The sequence below is a fragment of the Nematolebias whitei genome, chromosome 1, assembly GCF_014905685.2.
Source record: "Nematolebias whitei isolate Nwh7 chromosome 1, NemWhi1, whole genome shotgun sequence".
NCBI classification, from domain to species: Eukaryota; Metazoa; Chordata; class Actinopteri; order Cyprinodontiformes; family Rivulidae; genus Nematolebias; species Nematolebias whitei.
Window position 1 is genome coordinate 29,273,544 of NC_056498.1, and position 19,414 is coordinate 29,292,957.

The 19,414-nt window shown below is 41.2% G+C and overlaps 2 protein-coding genes and 1 pseudogene across 5 annotated transcripts in view; 2 read left to right on the forward strand and 1 right to left on the reverse strand.

Moving 5' to 3' along the window:
* The window catches only part of gps2 (G protein pathway suppressor 2), an 831,114-nt gene that overhangs the window by 729,145 nt on the left and 82,555 nt on the right, over positions 1-19,414 (forward strand). The window lies entirely within an intron of this gene.
* LOC119409291 (phospholipid scramblase 1) overlaps positions 7-19,414 on the reverse strand; it is a 19,819-nt gene continuing 411 nt past the window's right edge. The window contains exons 2-8 of the mRNA XM_037676162.1: positions 18,280-18,401; positions 6,933-7,174; positions 6,528-6,570; positions 6,221-6,441; positions 3,657-3,818; positions 889-1,047; positions 7-809 (exon numbers count right to left, since the gene is read on the reverse strand). Coding sequence (XP_037532090.1) covers positions 750-809; positions 889-1,047; positions 3,657-3,818; positions 6,221-6,441; positions 6,528-6,570; positions 6,933-7,174; positions 18,280-18,292 — 900 coding nt within the window. The 5' untranslated portion in view covers positions 18,293-18,401 and the 3' untranslated portion in view covers positions 7-749. The remainder of the gene's footprint in view (positions 810-888; positions 1,048-3,656; positions 3,819-6,220; positions 6,442-6,527; positions 6,571-6,932; positions 7,175-18,279; positions 18,402-19,414) is intronic.
* Positions 12,365-12,483, forward strand: LOC119421320 (annotated as a pseudogene).

Sequence of the window (19,414 nt, forward strand, 5' to 3'; positions counted from 1 at the left end):
TAGCGGTTAGGAAGTAGCGGTTAGGAAGTAGCGGTTAGGAAGTAGCGTCTGCGTGCACCATCTTCTTCATATTTTCCCGTTATTCTCCCACAAACCAAAAAAAAAAAACGTTTCCTTTTATCGGCTCGGTGAAGCTGAGATTACCAAAAGCATCAATGACAATAAGAGCACGGCACGTTAAACGCCCGTCGACAAACTGTTCAACAGCGATGGCCCAGACGAGCAAAAACCTGGTATAATGTTTGACCTCGAAGCCGGGGTTGTGAAAAGTGTACGCAACATTTTGTCAGAAGCTATGAGCGACGCATGAGAAAGTTTATGGACGGAGAGCAAACCAGGGGTCTGCGACCTTTACGATCAAAAGAACCGAGGACGAGAGCAGAGAAGTGAGCGGCGGTCTTCAGCTAGAACTTTAAAAACGAAGAGATTAATACGTTTCCTACACTCACAACAATACTGCACTCCACTACAGGCGGTATAAAGGCTTCATAAAGTCGAACAGGGTTAGAAAACATCGATAATGATAATAGATGAGCAGCGTGAGGTTGAAATGTTAACGTCAACGCAGCAGAAAGCACATTTACAACGCATACGTCTCTGATTTCCAATAAAGAATTAGCTCAAACTTCTTGTTTCTGATCTGTAAATGGATTCTAGAAGAACGGTCGTAAAACTACAGACGGAGGACGAGCAGATGATCGTGCCCGTCCATGTCGCCGCCCCCGCCCTCCTGTTCTTTTTTCCTTCAGTTACGAAAACACGGAGCTGCGCTGGTTGGCCTCGCCCACCTTCTCGAAGAACATGAAGTCCTGCAGCACAAAGAGCAAAAAACGAAGTGAGACGACGGCGCGGCGCGCGGAGAAAATGGTCCGAGTCCGGGAAACTTACGATGAGGAAGCAGGCGCCCATGAGGACGGCCTTCATCTTCACGTCCAAGTCCAGCGGGAACTGGATGCCGAAGTTGTCCGTGTCAGTGAAGACCTCCTTCAGAAGGCCGCTCCACTGCTTGCTGATGCGCCCGATGACTTGTTCATCCTTCCCCTTCAGCTGTGTGTGGATCACAAGGTATCAGTCAGGTGGAGGGGGTCCACTCGCATTTTTATTAAAGTTTTTAAAAAAAACAGCAAAACTTGTTAGGAAAAACTAAAGAAATGTAATTTCCTGTGAAAATACAGAGTGGCTCTTATAGCTTGATTTTAGCTGGAAGCTGCTGAAAAGGTTCTATCGCTAAACTGCTGATGTGAGCAGCTGACAAGTTACTTAAAGCAGGAAAGCACAAAAACAGCTGAAAGAGACTGAATTACGTTACAAAAAATTAGCTAAATGAAATTGAAATCGGGACTGGGCGATATGGACCAAAATTATTATCTCGATATTTTTTAAGATAAATCGCGATATACAATATATATTGCGATATTTTTTAAAGATAAATCACGATATGTGATATTTTTTTTATTTTTTTTTATAAAGTAACAAGAAAAATATATTTCTGAGTCAAAGCTTTGTCCCAATTGTCACACAGGCACATTTAATAACAAACAAATGTAATGTACAAAATAAATGTCTAAAAAATAAACTTTGCATATATTAAATAACAATCCTCTTCAGCTGCGCCGCCGTCACGACGTTAGTAAGCGTGTGTGAAGCAGCACGTGACGGGCTGTGTTTGTATTCAGCGAGGGAGGAGGGGGGACCACGCAGATGAGCACAGACGGGAGAAAAACAACTACACAGATTTTCAAGTCTAATAATACTCGATGGTTGCGATGGAGCCGTTTTAACCATCGTGAATTGAAAAACTCGCGATACATCGAGTATATTCGATACATCGCCCAGCCCTAGCTGAAATGAGCAGAAAAAAGCTGCAATTAGTAAAAAGTAGTTGAAAAGCTAAACAACAAAAAAGGTGACGTTAGCTGAAAGAGGCTGAAGGGAGGATTAAAAAGTTGAAATTATTTGAAATTATCACCAAAAAAAAAAAGCATTAAAATGCTAAAATTAGCAGAAACGAGCTCAAAGGCACTGAGGGAAGCTGAAATCAGCTAACAGAAGCTGAACAAAGCTGAAATGAGCAGAACAAAGGTTTCAAACGACAGAAAGAGTTTAAAGGACCCGTTCATTTTCAATAAAAGAAAAACAAGGCCCAAAAAGTTAAGTATTTCAAAAAGTAAAAATTGCACAAATACTAAAATTTACAATATATATATTTAAATAGCAAAAAAAGTGCGGAACGAGTTATATGATGAAAAACATCTGGAAGAAAAATGGATCTCTTTAGTTTGAACGTTTTAGAAACATTCACAAAATTAGACCAACAGACGGTTCGATTAGCTGAATCTCAAGTTTATTCAAGGCCGCACAAAGACCCGACAGCTTCTGGGCCTGGTTCAAAATAGCACAACTTCAACTGAATTGCAAAGTTCAGGGGTGTCCAGCTCTGGCCCTTGAGGGCCACCATCCTGCATGATTTACATGTTTCTCCGCTCCGACACATCTGGTTTGAATCAATAGGTGATTGAGGGGCTTCTGCAGGACATGAAGCGATAATTCAATCATTGGATCAGGTGTGCTGGAGCAGGAACAATTAAAACCTGCAGGACGGTGGCCCTCAAGGACCAGGACTGGACAGCCCTGGTTTAGAAGAATCCAATCCCAACATGGATTTAAATCACCATACTGGTGTTTTTTATGCTTTATGGCAATGGGTCCAAACGTTTTCAGCTTTAGACCCATAAACTAAAAAAGCCACAGAGACTCTTGACCCAAACTATTGAAGATTGATGTACAAATATTGTTGAAAACATTTGAAATTTGTCAATGTCCTCACTCCGCCTCACTTCAGTGTTTCACAACCCAACGCTGGAAGCACTGTGGGGGTGGGCAATACATCACTACAGTGGCCTAGACCACTAACTACACCAGGACTTTAAAATGGATATCTTTTATTTGTTTGGATTTTATTTCCTTTCACAATCTAATAAAAATGCTGAAATACCATGCCGTGCCACTAGGTGGCCAAATGTCCACACCATGGTGTTGCTTTAGTTGAAAAGTTTCAAACTACCGGTAAATATTTAACGTTGGGGTTAACTTCCGAAAGTTTCTATTTGAAGCACATTACGTTTAGCTCAGTTAACGTCCAGACAATTTTTTATGATGCTACTTTCATAACTAAATTTTAAAAAGGTAAAGCTACGTACTTTTAAAAAAAGCTTCAAGGCATTTTATACAAATTTTCCTTATTTTTTTGGAGGGTGTTAACTATTTCAATACAATGGTGTAATTGAAACATCAAAACCGTGCATTTTATGCTTAATGAGGTTAAATTTTACGTTTATACAACCATTTAGAGTAGATTTTAAAATGTTGAGACATATCGTGTATCGCGATATTATTGCAATATTAAACCAAATAATCATGATAAATGGGTCTGTCCCAGAATAGACGTCAAAGTCCCAGTGAGACCGTATAACTAGCCTTCCAGCTGTGCTGGGGCACATCAACAACCAAAGGAAATGTAACTTGAGACACGTTAGTGGGAGAAATTGAATTTTGACCGGATGAAGCTTCTAATTGACTGGAGAGATCAGAGCAGAGTCAGCCACTCAAAGCTCCTCTTGGAAAGCCCATTAACTCGTCCCGGGTCTGAGTTTTACCTCAAAGTTGACGTCCCCACAGCAGTTACAGGCGAAGCAGGGCCCATCCAGTTTCATCAGAGTCTCCTTGTTTGGGCCCTGGATGGAAAACTTGGGCAGGCAAGGGTGCCAGTCCTGTTTGACGTAGCCGACGGTGGTCCCCGGTGGGGCCTGGACCTCCATCTGTTGGGTCACGGAATTCAATTAAACACACAGAGAAGGAGAAGGTCCTCCATGACACGGACTGCTATATTCAAACCCCACAAGGTCACAGTCTGGAGTTAAGGTTAGTTAGTTATATTTAGTTAGTTATGATTAGTTGATTATGTATAGTTAAGTTTAGTTAGTCATGTTTAGTTAAGTTTAGTTAGTTATGTTTGGTTGGTTATGGTTAGTTGGTTATATTTAGTAAAGTTTAGTTAAATTATGTTTGGTTGGTTATGTTTAGTTTAGTTGATTATGTTTAGTTGGTTATGTTTAGTTACATTTAGTTGGTTATGTTTACCGTAGTTGGTTATGTTTAGTTAAGTTTAGTTAGTTATGTTTAGTTGGTTATGTTTAGTTACGTTTAGTTGGTTATGTTTAGTTTAGTTGGTTATGTTTAGTAAAGTTTAGTTAGTTACGTTTAGTTGGTTATGTTTACCGTAGTTGGTTATGTTTAGTTACGTTTAGTTAGTTATGTTTAGTTGGTTATGTTTACCGTAGTTGGTTATGTTTAGTTATGTTTAGTTAGTTAGTTGTGTTTACTGGTAGTTAAGTTTGGTTAGTTAATTATATTTAGTTATGATTAGTATTTACTTATGTTTGGTTGGTTATGGTTAGTTGGTTATATTTAGTAAAGTTTAGTTAGTTATGTTTAGTTAGTTATGTTTATTTAATTTTGTTTAGTTAGTTGTGTTTAATTAATTAGTTATGTTTAGTCCGTTAGTTAGTTATGTTTAGTTACTTATGTTTAGACACAGACAGACAGACATAATTGAATTAATCCTGGGGGGAGAGAGACAATATGCACAAAGTGGTAGGACGTACTACGTTCATGATCAAGTGATCAGAGCTACAGTTGTTCCTGCCGTCCCGTGTAACAAGGGTAACGGAGCTCACATGGCTCCTGCCAGAGCTGTAACCAGAACGGTGCTGAGCCCGGCTCGGGTTGGGGGGGAACAGACTGCTAACAGTTTGATTCCACGAGGGGAGGACAAACAGCAGTCCCAGTGAAGGTTTTCAGAGTGAAGAGACAGTTTGGACAAAAGGGCCTTTCATGCTCAGATCAAACTGCTGTCTGGGCGCAGGGACATGAAGCCGCCCTCAGCAGCACAGCAACAAGAGGAAAAAACAAAGACCTGAGCCAGATAAACAGTTTGTCTCGTATGAAAGGGTACGACCAATTAGTACCATCCTCGTTGTAGACGGCTCTTTGGACGACCTCATTTTGAAGAAACGGAGTTTAATCTGACAAGACTGACAATCTAACAGCTAATATGGTTTGGACCAAGAACAAGATGAACTGCTGTCGTCTTAAAACTGCACATCTGGAAAAAAGTCCTAACAGTTCTTGCATACACTGTTTTATAAACCTTTACATTCCCGTCAATTTCAAATTACAACGTTACTCCTGCAGAAATGCAAGTAAAACTGGGTTGAAAAGATCTTCTCGCATTTTCAGTGTGGCTTATTTGATTAAAGAGATGATGATGGGATAATTAATTTATCCAACAGTGTCCTTTTAAAAGGGGGTCGATCAGCCTTTTGGACCATGGACGGCTCAAAAGGCTGATCGAAGTTCTGAAAAATAGTCCAGCTGTCAGTCGCTACAACAGATTCATAGAAGATTTGATAAAGTTGATCAACTCGTATGTAGATGATACCGTGTTATATTCATTTTAAAATGTCTTGATTATTTTATTAACTGCAATATTTAGCAAAGTTTTATGAATCATTATCCAAAAGTCTCCTTTCTGGTAGAAATCAGTAAAGATTTTGGTGCTTTGTACCAGGAAGTGAAAATAAAAATATTATAGCCAAAGGTTTGTATTTTGCTTAATATTGCTCATTTTGAGATTGTTTTTCATCCTTTTTGCTGTTAAACCTAAACATTATATATAAAAAGGATTACCAACTAATTTACAGCAAGTCTAAATCGACAACTTAAGCCTACTGGTCAAAATGATACCATTCTTAAACTGCAGTTGTGGGCCGCTCAAAAATCACTCCAAGGACCGCAAATGGCCCACGGGCCACACTTTGGACACCCGTGTATTAATGGTTCATAACCTTTCAAACACATGTAGTAACACTCAACAAACAAACCCCACCCAGTGGAAACAACACAATCAGCTGTTTTAGGGTTAATCGCAGCGTATCGGTTCCAATAAAACCTCTTAATCAGTCAGAGAAGTTAAATAATAACTCGGACGCTCACTGAGAAAACAGTAAAACGAGTCATTTACACCTGGAGAGAGTACTTGAGCTTATAGATAGGAGCGATATTTGACCAGGTGTGGTACAATATGACAATACAAAGTTATTAATAAGCTGATGGCTCATTTCCAACCCAGCATCCACCAGACAAACCCCCAGAGACGGACCTCTTGCAGGCAGCAGGGACACCAGCAGGAGACGCAGCGGAAAGGCCGGATGAGGCGGATGACTTCCCGGTCCATGTTGTCCTTGATCTTCATGTCGAAGCTGCGCAGCGAGCCGCAGCAGTTCCTCGTGCAGCAGTCGTTCTTCTCCTTGGCCTTGTAGATCTTCTGGCCCAGGCTGTTCTTGATCTCGTACTGGTTGTTGGTCTCGAAGCCGATGAACGCTGGGCGAGGTGGGAGGAAAGCAAGGCGCGGCCGTGAATGAACTGCGAGGACTCGATAAAGACAAACCGCTTCCGTGTGTTTTTACCTTCCAGGAGCTCAACTTTTTGATGGATCAGGATCTGATCGAGCTAAAAAAATAAAAAGAATAAATCACAAGAGAAAGACTTTATGATCATTTCAACTTTTAAAACGTTCTGCCATCTGACAGCTTTTCTTTGTTCTACAAGGAAAAAAAACAAACAAGCAGGTTTTATCATTTGCAAAGCAAATCGTTTCACCTGGACCCCCACGCTCTTTCACCCGAGCTCATAAAAAACGTTCGTCTTCAGTATTTAAACTGACTCTTCAGTTACCGTTTGTAGTGAAGATGGATTGTTATACACGTGGAAATGAGTGCAAAATCACAGAAATGTGCATAAATCTGATTCAAGCAACCGTTAGCTAAAGAAGATTATTTATTTTTTATTTCAAAAGGAATTTTTTTTTTTACCTGGGTCAGGTACTCCAGTCCTGGTGGGACCCCAACGGGGACAGCAGCAGGTGCCGGCGAGATCCCCATGGGTGGGCCGCCATACTCCGGCCCCTGTCCTGGACTGGGAGCCATCGGGCCCGGCTGATACATGACAGGTTGGCCCTGGTTGTAAGCCATGCTGAAGCCCGGAGGAGGGGCCTGACCGGGGTCTGGGTAGCCCCCTGCTGGGTAAGGGGGTGCAGAATGACCGCCTGGGTAACCTGAAGTAAAACATGATATTAGTTCAACTTAAAACAGACGTACACTGAACTAAACTGGTCTCCAAACAGTCACATTAAGTCAGGACAACATCAAGAAGGCTCGTTACAATACATCAATTATAAGAATGATGGTTTATTCAGGTAATACTGTTATTTGAAAGTATATAAGTATTCCAACAGGTCTAGAAGGCGAATAAAACCCACATATTGTTGATGCAGCTGTCCTGACGCTCAATAATCCAGGTAGAAAAATCTAACCAGGTTAAGTCAGGTCCTCTGGACGGATTCTTTATTGAAACGTTTTGTCTTTTATCCAAAAGACTTCTTCAGTCTAAGGAGCTGCAACAAACTCAGTCTTATAAACAGCCCCTTTCATGGTGGATCAACCAGTTTGCTGGCGACATCCAGAACTAGCTGTTCACATGCAAAAGGAGGACCATCAGTCTAACAATAGATTGTTAGTGCCCTGATGCCGCTTGCTGTTCACAGAGGGCTGAGTGATACTAGCAATAACAGCAATGGAAGAGGTCGACAGTTGAAACCGGAGGTCTCCACCCCTGTTTAACGATGGACGGGTTCTCTTCCTTCACTCCTCTCTCAAACCAACGTTCCTCTCCATCAAGGATGTGAACATCTTCATCCACCGATGGCCTGCAGTAAACCAGAGTCCTGGCCTGACGATGGTACTATACCTGGATGTACCAGTGGTGGACAGTAACGAAGTACATTTACTTGAGTACTGTACTTAAGTACATTTTCTGAGTATCTTTACTACTTGAGTATTTCTGTTGTAAAATGCAGGGAAGGTATTTGTGGTTTACAGGTTTGATTAAGGCACGTGGTGTTGCCATGTAGCAGAGTAGTTCTACATGTCAACACATCATCAGGTGGTTTCAGAGAGCTACAATATAATTTGTACTTTGAATACTTGAGTATTTTTAATGCATGCACTTTTGAATACTTAAATATTTTCAAAAGTAAGTACTTCAGTACTTTAACTTGAGTAAACTTATGACTGAGCAACTTTTACTTGTAGTTGAGTAAGATTTGACCATGAATACTTTTACTTAAGTACTAGAGTTGAGTACTTTGTCCATCACTGTGACTGATCGCAGCCCGCCTGGCACTGAACAGCATACACAATATTACTATGTTTGTGCTGGGGGACTGGATCTTTGGGATGAACCAGTATAAACAGGGCGAACGATGCTGTGAAAACCAGAATGAAGTAAAAAGACCTAAAATCATAACACGAGCAAATACAACAGCAAAGTACAAAAATACGGAACTAGCTTCCCTTGAAGGAACGCGTACAGACTGCTGCATTTCATGACATCAAGTTTAAACTCATGAATTAGGGATGAGTCTCAGCTACTACCACACCAAATTTTAGCTCCACGTTTATAAAACGGACTGAGTTTGAACAAGAAGCATCTTTCAGCAGCAGCAGGCGATGAAGGAGCCGGCCTCTACAATCAACAAAAATCCTTAAACTTCAAAACTTTAATGAGTTTTGGAGCTGGACCGACTGTGAGTGGGTTTAAACACTTTCTGCACGGAGCCAGGGAGAGCTTCATTTAGTCGTTGTAAATTAATCAATTGAATTTTTGGAGGAATTCTGCCAATAAACAAGCCAACTACAAGGTGGCGTACTTGGCAGAGGAACTAAAAGGAGGCAAATTAAAAATAAATAATTTTTTTTTAAAAAGCACAAAAGAGGAGATGCTTCTCGTTTTTTCTTCATCCAACGACAGAAATGGGCCAGGTCTGGACTGGCTTCATTTCTAACCAACACTGGGGTCGTTCAGTCATGCGGATGGTGTGTGGGTGTGCAGATCGGTTTGTTGGTTTTTCAGAGCCAGAACAGAAAACCCTTTAACAGAACAGGAAGTAATCACCCAGCACTCTAAAAAAAAAAAGATAAAATGCTGCACTGGAACATCAGCTGAACACTCCTAAAATATTAAACATTAATGTTTCTTTTAATAAAGGACGTTCAAGAAACACACACCGCCTGCTACTACCACGCCAGACTTTAGCTCAACAGCTGTCAAACTGACTGAGCTGCAGCTGTTTTATAATGGCACTACAGCTGTGGCGGCCATCTTGACTCCAAGCGTTCATCAGCTGAAGACGTTTGATAAACACGTCAAGAATTTTATTTAAATCCTTCCACCGGTTCATGAGTTTGTTGGAAAACACACACAAAAAATACATTAAAATAAACTGATATGACCTCTTTGTTTGTCCCCCGTCGAGGAGCCAAGACAGGGAATTGAAAATACCTACCTGCAGTCTGACCACGCATGTCATGAGCGCATGTTAACTTGAAAAATAAGTGAGGTGCCGACATCTGTTTTGTTATGTGGCTACATCTAGACCAGGGTTATTCAACAAAACTGCTCATGGGGCCACAGTTTCTGAAAGCCAAAAGCTCAGGGGGCCGGACATCCAGCGATTAAAGTCATTGTGTAACTAAAGCAAAGTTTAAAATGATCTGTTACCTTTTAAATTCAGTTTATTGCATTGAATCATAAATACAATAAAAAGAACCCAGAAACTAAAAAAATAATAATCATTTTTTTAATGAAGTGGGCCGGGCCATCTCCGGCCCGCGGGCCGCCAGTTGAATAGCCCTGATCTAGACGTAGGAAAGATGCCTTTCGAAAATTGGATTGCTACGTCAAAATCCAAGACCATATGTCTGTGTGTAAACAGGCCATCCCCATCATTTGAGGAAACTGCTCAAGTTTTTATACTGTTTCAGAGGGTGGCTGAAGATTAATCTATGGGGGCCAAGGCCACCATCGACCACCCCCTGGCTCCTCCCTGGTAGTGGATAAAATTCCTCCCTCCACTCGGCAGGATCCGTCACTCTGCGCCGCCTCGGACAATAAAACCAAACGTACCTCTGTTCTCCACAGTAACTCCTCCTCACTTGAACGCGTCGCACCAAAAACATTAAGGTTTACTTGGATTTGTTGTTCGGTTTAAGTTCAGAAAAACACTCCTCTCAAAAACTGTTCAAATCCTTCAGGGACGGGGGACGTCGGCGTGCTGCTTGTTGGTAGTTAGATTTCCCCGCTGCTCCACCAGCCGCAACGTGAGCTTATCTTCCTCCCTGCTTCATTTTATTTGTGAACATTCTTGAACGGTTCCTTAACAGGAAGTAAAGTGTTCGCCGCGTTATCTTCTGTAAATATGTCAGTCTGGAGTTTACTTTCTTCTTACCCCAGATTTGAACGTGTTTCAGCACACCAGCAGGAAATGTCCCCGGTTGAGTTTCCTTAATTGCTCCCTCCACTTTGTCAGAAGAATTTCTGTAGCACCAATTTATTTTAGTTCATTGTCCTGATCATTTCTACACTTGTATAAAAACATCTAGGTTTGACTACACACAGTTCACTCCGGTTATCAAACCCTCCGGGCTGTCGCCCACCACCATGATAATGTAACTGCCTGTGTGTGTGTTTGTTAGTCTGGCTGTTAGCAAAATATCTCATGAACCACTACATGGGTTTAGTGAAACTCTCAGAAATTAATCAGTGGATGTATCTCGACAGCCGATTACCTTTTGGAGTCCACCCAATTCAAGATGGCCACCAAAGGGAACTGAATGTAGAAAACACAAAAATGGCTCTAACTCGGTTAGCTTTTAAAACGTTGAGCTAAACTTTGGTTTGGTAGCAACTGCAATTGATTCACAACAAAGACTCAAGTGCCACTTATTGCAGGGCTGCTTTGATTATATTTAACTTTAACTGTTGGTGTTGGCCCCATCTGTCTGTTAGCAAAATATCACACAAACCACTTGAGAGATTTACTAAAACTTTAAGAAGAAGAAAAATTACTGGAAGTACATCTACAGCTGATTAACTTCTATGCTACCAAACACAAAAATGGCTATAACTCACGTTAATTGTACAGATATCAAACTAAAACTTGCTGCAGTAGTAGCTGAAAGTCAGCCTAAACTCATACTGTGAACACTTATGGACTGTACTTATATAGCACCTTTCAATCTTATCAAGACACCCAAAGTTCTTTACACAACAATCTGTGCCTCATTTATCCATTCATACAGCACTCTACTAGATCTCTATAAAGCTAATTGAAAAAAAAATCATTCTAAAGAGAATAATCAGAGCTTTATCACATTCATACACTGATGGGACACACATCGGAGGCAATGAGAGGTTCAGTGTCTTGCCCAAGGACACCTTGGCATGTAACTGCTGTTGGATTCAAACCCCAAACTCTTGCATTGGAGGACGACTGCTCTAACCACTCAGCCACAGCCGCCCTAACCCTAACAGATCACACAAGATCAAGTATGATGTAATTTACAAGTATCCTGGTGCATGCTCAATAGTCCAAGTAGATACGTCTGACCTGACTTAACCTTGTAAGATTCATCTACCTGGATTATTGAGCATGCATCAGGATATTTTGAACCACTTTGGCCAGGATTGCGTCAAACTAGTTTTGAGAGTTTGAGCAAACAGCAAGAAAGAGGACAGAATACAGGAACCACGTGAGATTCAACCTCTGGTGCAAAGTGGCACCTTTCCCCAAGAGCCTGGAACTCAAATCTTCTATCAACAGACAACGGGCAAGCAATTTCCTACAGAAGGCACAGACGAGTGAGACAGACCAATTTTACTATTGAGGCTTTAGAAGCCAAAGAAGAGCGCATCCAACAAAAACAACACGCCTAGGTCAGATCACATTTCAGGAGGTGATGGATTTCACGGAGAATGCATCACAGCGTGTCAAGTCCAAGTCCCGACAACAAAAGAAGATTAATTTACTGGAAACTTATCAAGCCCATCCCAATCCTAATAACAGAACACACTCAATGGAAGGCACCATACTGATAGTCAGTCACATGCCAGGGAGACAGAAAAGTGGGTGAAGAATTTGCCCGACAGACAACTCACCCAGCTGGAGACAGTGACCTTTGCCAGGGGACTGAACTTTGCGGTTGCACCAAGAAGAATTCCTCTGGTGGAGATGATCGAAGCCACAGAATCAGTCATCCGCAACAAGACTACAGAGTATGAAGCAGAACAACTCAGGAACAAAGTTTCAGCCTGCCTCTGCAATGCCAAACCACCACCTACCAACATCAGCAGAGAGGAGAGAGATGCACTCACCACTCTCAGCAAGGACAAGAACATCATCTTGTGGATTTATGGCCATACCACCCTGAACCTGCCCAATCTCGTCTGATCTCAGAAGTTAAGCAGGGTTGAGCCTAGTTAGTACTTGGATGGGAGGCCGCCTGGGAATACCAGATGCTGTAAGCTTAAGAGGCCGAGATGGTGTAGAGGTAGGGTAGCCGACTTGGGACCAGAAAGTCGCAGGTTCAACTCCCCGCCATGCCCACATGTGGTGTCCTTGAGCAAGACACCTAATCCCTAATTGCTCCCCGGATGCTTACATAGCTACCCACTAGGAATGTGCGCTATATACGGTACACGATAGAAACAATAGACATTTAGCCTATGATAGAGATCTGTATTCTACCGGCTAACCGCAGTAATGCTGTGTCTGAAGTACAATCAGAGTTGTCAGATTTAATTGTTACTTTTTTAGTTGAAAACTGTGCGCAAGTGGTGTTAAAGTATTTTCTTCAAGAGCTAAGTAGCACAGCTACAAGCTAACTACGGCCGGCTTACCGTAGTGTTGCCTTATTCGGACACGTGCAAAATGCTGTGTTCCGTCAAAAGTTTTTTTTTTTTTTTTTCGTCAAAAGTTAAATTAAGCGTTGGTCAGCTTTAGAGAAACCTGCTCTCTGATCTGTGAAAAGAACGCTGCGTTGTGTGATTTTACTGCGAAACCCTCTGGTCAAAGCCACAGAGGAAACTGGTCGCCATTTTGTGTCAGCTCTCCTTAAAGCGGAAGGAGACGCCCACTAGAGGGTTGGAGGGTGAAGTGTTTTCAGTGTAAATGCTGCTCTGTTGCTGTTCATTTCTTAAGTGAGAAGACTGGAAGAGTTGAGTTAACATATTATTTTGTTTAAAACATATGGCTAAAACTACATTTGATATATTTTGCACTACAAGAAAGAAGCCTAATACTTGATTTGTTAATTATTTAAAAACTCTCTGGACCTAGTAGTGGAATTTTCTTAATTGAGATTATTTTGTGGTATAGCAGTTTTCAAAATAAATGATGGCAAAAAAAACATCCTATGCTTTTTTCATTCCCATTGCAAGTTTTATACAAAAAAACGTATTGTGATATATATCGTTATCGCCACCCTTCACAATACATATCGTGATATAAATTTTATGCCATATCGCACATCCCTACTACCCGCTGCTCCACCTGGATGCATCTTATGTGTGATGCTGAGCACAAATTTCATCATTGTATATAAACATACAATGATGACAACACATAGCACTTTCTTTTTCGGCAGAAAAAGGAAGGTGCACAGTGAATATGAACCAGAAAGACTATCAGGAGAAAGTTATGACACTCCTTAGTGACTTAACCACTTATGAGCCACTGACAAGAGATCCAGGAAGTGGTTACAAGAAGAAATTGATAGATTGCCTGAAACATTTGGAGCAGGACAAGGCTATAGACCGTTTTCTGTACCACAGACTGTACCCAGGGGAGGCCACACCTAGTCTGTATGGTTTACCTAAAATCCACAAACAAGGTGTACCTTTAAGACCTATTGTTAGCATGATTAACTCTGTCACTTACAATGTTTCCAAATATCTGGCGTCTGTACTCATCCCTTTAGTTGGCAGCTCAGAACACCACATACAGAACACCATGGACTTTGTGGACAAGGTGAGGGATGTCATCATGGAGACTGATGAAACAATGGTCTCTTTTGATGTCACATCACTCTTTACGTGCATTCCTGTTGATGATGCAGTAGAGGTGGTCAGTTTAAAATTAAAATCAGACACCACTCTGAGCAGCAGGACCACGCTTTCCACAGAACAACTGTGTCAACTCTTGAAACTGTGCCTGCAGTCAACCTACTTCACATATGGGGAGCAATATTATAGGCAGAAACATGGGTGTGCTATGGGGTCTCCAGTTTCTCCTGTTGTTGCCAACCTGTACATGGAGGAGGTAGAAAAGAGAGCCTTGACGTCCGTTTCAGGGACACCACCAAGTCATTGGTTCAGGTATGTTGACGACACCTGGGTTAAAATTAAATCTCAGGAAGTCCAACATTTTACTGACCACATCAACTCTGTGGATAAATACATCAAGTTCACACGAGAAGATGTAAAAAATGGCAAGTTGGCTTTCTTGGACTGTGAGGTCTCAGTCTCTGATAGAGGACATTTGCAAACTGAGGTGTATAAAACTAAACTAAAAAAAGTCCACACTCAATAATCCAGGTATACAATCCAACAATTTTCAGTCAGGTCATCTGGACAGTTTTTTTTTTTTTTTTGCTGAAACTTTTTTGGTTTTGAACCAGTTTGACATGTCTGTCAACGAGGAAGAGGGCCGGCATCGGAGGAGGGGGCGTGCCAAAGACACCATCTTAGCACCAACATAACTGGTTTGTTCCACTTTGGAGTAAGCTGTTTGGGGGGAAGAATCAGTTTTGTGTTGTGTGTTTCCTTGACTGATGAAGCCTTCCGGATGGAAGGTGAAACATTTCAGCAAAAAAAGAAACTGTCCAGATGACCTGACTGAAAACTGTTGGATAAAACTAAACTGATTTTGCACAAAATATTAATTAGTTGTAATGAAAACTTTACAATCTTACATACTGAATTTGACTGCAATATCTTGCCTTGCACATGACAACATCTACTGCAGTAAATGTGGTTATTAGTATCTTTGAACATTTTTGTCCCATCTTGTTTGCCTTACTGTTGGCTGATGAGGCAGAAATGCCTCGGTGAGCTTCACTACCTCCACCATTACAGCTATGTGTTTGTTCTTTTGTCAGGGGTTAGCTCACCTTGGAGTTCATTTCAAAGTGGGCGGAGCCATCTTAGCATTCATGTCATGTCAACTATTGTTCCTTTTATTTCCATTAATAACGTATTTAAACACATTGAAATTCAGATCGATTTTAAACAAGGAAATGTTAAAAGTGGCTTCAATGTCACCATTTCATTTCATGTGTCCACTTGACTTCAACAAAAACCAAACCAATCGAACGGAATCATCTTTGAGTATTTAAATGTGTAGCTTGAAGGATTACTTCAGCTTTGAGTACGAGCCACGCCTGCTGACTGGTAACAGACTAACTGCCCTGTGGTCTGACTAAAGATAAAGAAAAAAAAACATTTATGCTTTGATACAGAAGGCTGGTTTAATGACACAAACATGTATGTGGGTTTGGGGAAGAATGTGGGAATATTTTGAGACAGTTTGGGTTTTAATGTTCTCAGTCTGAGACACATGTTTCCGTTTTCACACCAACCTCACACAAACAAAATGAGCTGTGCACCATTCACATGAGAACACCCAGCAGATTCCACCATGTCATTAAAAAACAAACCAAGACAGAAAAGCTGTGTGTGAAACACGGAGTCCTCCTGAGCTGCTTCAACAGGACTTAAGAGGTTCGTCTTCTGCTGCTGATCAGATGTATTGATGAACTAACTGATCATCATCAGTGTGATCACCTGCAGAACAGCAGGAGCTTCATCAGTTCGCTGCTCTGGAGCAGACACAATGCTGAGATGGAAAGACATCAGCAATGACTCAGAGAAGCAACTGTTGCCATCAGTCAATTTGTGAAGAGTCAAAGGTCATTTCCAAAACTATTTAAAGTTCATCGTTCTACAGAGAGAACGATCATCAACAAGTGGAAAACGTTAAAGATGGCTGCTTCTTCCAGGTAGTGAAAGTCCCAGAAAATTCACCCCCAGGTCAGACCGTGCAATGCTCAGGGAAATAACAGCAAACTCCAAGAGCTCCGTCTCAGACTGTACAGGTCTCAATCAGCAGGTGAAAGGTTAAAGTTCATGAGAGGTCAGTTTGATAAAGACTGAACACGTTTGAGTGATTTGGAGTTACAGCAGAAAAACTTCTGTCTAAAAAGAACACGACAAAATGACTTTGGTTTGTAAAGTTTCATCTGAATGAAGCTCAAGACGTCTGGAACTACATGAGACCACAGTAGAGATGTTTACCCATAATGCACTGCAGCATGTTTGGAGAAAACTGAACACATTAACTGTGAGGCACAGTGGTGGAGGGGTGATGGTCTGGGACTGTTGTGCCCCTTGCAGTCAGAGTCCACCATGAGCTCCTCTGTGGATCTAAGGGTTCTAGAGCCAGATGTGATATCATCTGTCTAACAGCTGGAGTTATCATCATAAAACAGAACAACGATCCCAAACAGCAGCTGATCTACAACAGAATGGCTCAAAAAGAAAAGAATCAACGGCCCAGTCAAAGTCCAGACAGAAACGTTGTGGTGTTCGACGGAGCTTTAGGGCCACGCAAAAAAAAAAAAATATTAAAAGCCATAAAATTACGCGAATAAAGTCGAATAAAGTCTTAATGTTACGAGAATAAAGTCGTACGAGACTTTTTTTTTTTTTTTGCAGTTCTCCTTTATTTTTATTTTTTCCCATGAGTCGGATCCACAATGCGACCTGTCAATCAATCTAGTAGGCGTGTCAGAAAATGGCCAATCCGAAGCTAAATGAGTGGCAATATTATCCGAACTCCGACATGGTAAAGCAAAGTTTACCACATTTTAACTGGCAAAATGAAGAATGTTGAGCATTTTGTTAAGGTATACTTTGGTATTGGTTTTATAAATAAGGAGACGGTTAATCTGTTTGCACATCAGCATCAGATTATTATCAGTATCAGGACTAACCTGCGTACAGTAAGGTGGTACGCTCTAGGGCTGCAGCACAAATCTGCAGGTAAGGAGCATTTAGCTTCGGATTGGTCATTTGCTGACACGCCTGCTGGAATGATTGACAGGTCACGTTGTAGATCCAACTCGTGGAAAAAAAAAGGAAAAAAAACGAGAGCTGTAAAAAAAAAAAAAAAAAATCTCGTACGACTTTATTCTCGTAAATTTGATGGCTTTTAACTTTTTTTTTTTCTTAGGGTGACCCTAAAGCTCCGTCGCAGTGGTGGGACCTGAAGAGAGCTGAGCAGAAACTACCGTCAGGAAACCTCAAAGAACTGAAATAACGCTGTAAAGAAGAGTGGGCCAGAATTCCTCCACAACCCCGAGATAGACTGAAAACACAGAATACAACCACCGAGTTATTGAAGCTAAAGGAGGTTCTGCGAGCTGCCAAATCGTGGTGGGATTTCATCTTTTCTTCAACACTTTTCCATTTGTTTAATAAATAATCACTCGGTGGAATCTGTTGTTTTTGCTCGCTTCAGGTTAGATTTTAACCATTGTAGAAACCCGGTAAAGACCAGATCGTATTTTCATGACGTCCTGAAACTTGAAAAAAGAAAAATCTCAAGAACTGAAAGAGCGTGCACTTTCTCGACTGTGTCGTCAGGTCACGACTTCTGTGTAAAGACGTAATGACTTTAGTGTTACAACGTGACTCTCATCTGACCAAACTGGTTTTTGTCGTCCTAATCGCTTAAGACCAAACTGGAAAAAAAAAAAAAAAAAGCTTCATGTGCCAACTGGAATCAAACCGGCTCAATCTAACAAGAGACGAGTCACGGAAAAATAAATATACTAATAATAAGTTGTGTTAACGTTTGGGTGTGTGGCTGCTCCACCTTTTCCTGCATTCTTCTACCTACTTCCTAGAAAACTAAATGAGATTTGCAACTGGCCCACGATAAAAAAAAAAACAACACACACACACACAACTAACAAGCTCACATAGCGGCACCTTTAACCACTTAAAACCTCCGGCAGGGACCAAGATGAGAGACATCAGCATTCAGGCATCCCAGGAATATGGTTTAAATTACGCTCATGTGTTGTGGACAAAGACACCAGGCAGAGCGCTCTGTGGACACTCCAGTACACAAGTCCAATCCTGACCCAAGAGCTACGAAACTTAACGAGTTCAAGAGAGCAGAGGCAGAGCACTCCCTCGAGGAGCTGTCACTCAGGAAAATGTGTGTGTGGTTTGTAAGAGTTAATGTTTGGAAACACTCACCTGGAGCAGACATGGTGACGGTGGCCCGAAGTGGAGGAAAACTTACGTCACACTTCCTGAATCACTCCCGTTTTCTCTGGGAATGCGAGCGTGGGGGGGGGAGATAATAATGAGGGAGGGAGCTGTGGACCGAACAGAGAAGAAACAAGCTGAGGAATGAGCGCCGACTGCTCAAAACTGGCTGAAAAGGCTAAACTCAACTGTTCAAACATTAAACCCATCAGAACACAGGAGAAGATGAGCCGAAGAGGAGCTAAAAGCTGCAGAACAAGAGCCACAAAACTAAATGGAGAACAGATTCAAAAATTAGCAGAAGGGACGCTAAAAACCTGGAAAGCAGTTGCTAAAACTAGCACAACAGACGGTGAAGCTAAAAGGAAAAATGTCACGTTTAGAAAATGAAGCTGAAACTAGAGCAATTGCATGTCCTGCAAAAATGCAGTGTGCATGTTGAAAAACAGCTGAAATGAGCTAAAAAGGCATGCTGAAAAGTAGTTGAAATGGAAGAACAAGCCTAAATTAGCAGAGGAAAACTTAAAGAACACATATTTGCTGAATTAGGTTTGAATAAGCAGAAATGAGCAAAAAAATTAGGAAATTAGCTTTAAAAAAGCTGAAATTAGCAACAACAAAAAATAGCTGAAAAGTAGCTAAAAATTCAGAAAGAAGCTTAAGCTACCAGAAGGAAGTGGAAAGAGCTGAAAAGAGCTAAAAATGTGAAATTAGCTGAAAAAGCTAAAAGTAACATAAAAACAGCTAAATAGTAGCTGAAAATGCAGAAAAATATGAAACTAGCAGAAAAAAGTTGAAAAGAGCATAACAAGATGAAATTGAACGTAGCAAAAATTATCAATTGAAACTCGAATTTATCTGAAAACAGCTAAAATTAGATAAAAGGGTAGCTGAAAATGTAGAACAAGCTTAAATTAGCAACAAACAAAAAAGAAGCAGAAAGAACACGTTTGACCAATTAGGCTGAAAGAAGCAAATATGAGCACAAAAGATAAGCAGCAGAAAGCAGCTGTGGTCCCACCATCCTACAGAAAGATCAGCAGCAGAAAGCAGTTCTGGTCCCATTAGCCTCTGGAACGATAAGCAGCAGAAAGCAGCTGTGGTCCCATCAGCCTTTGGAAAG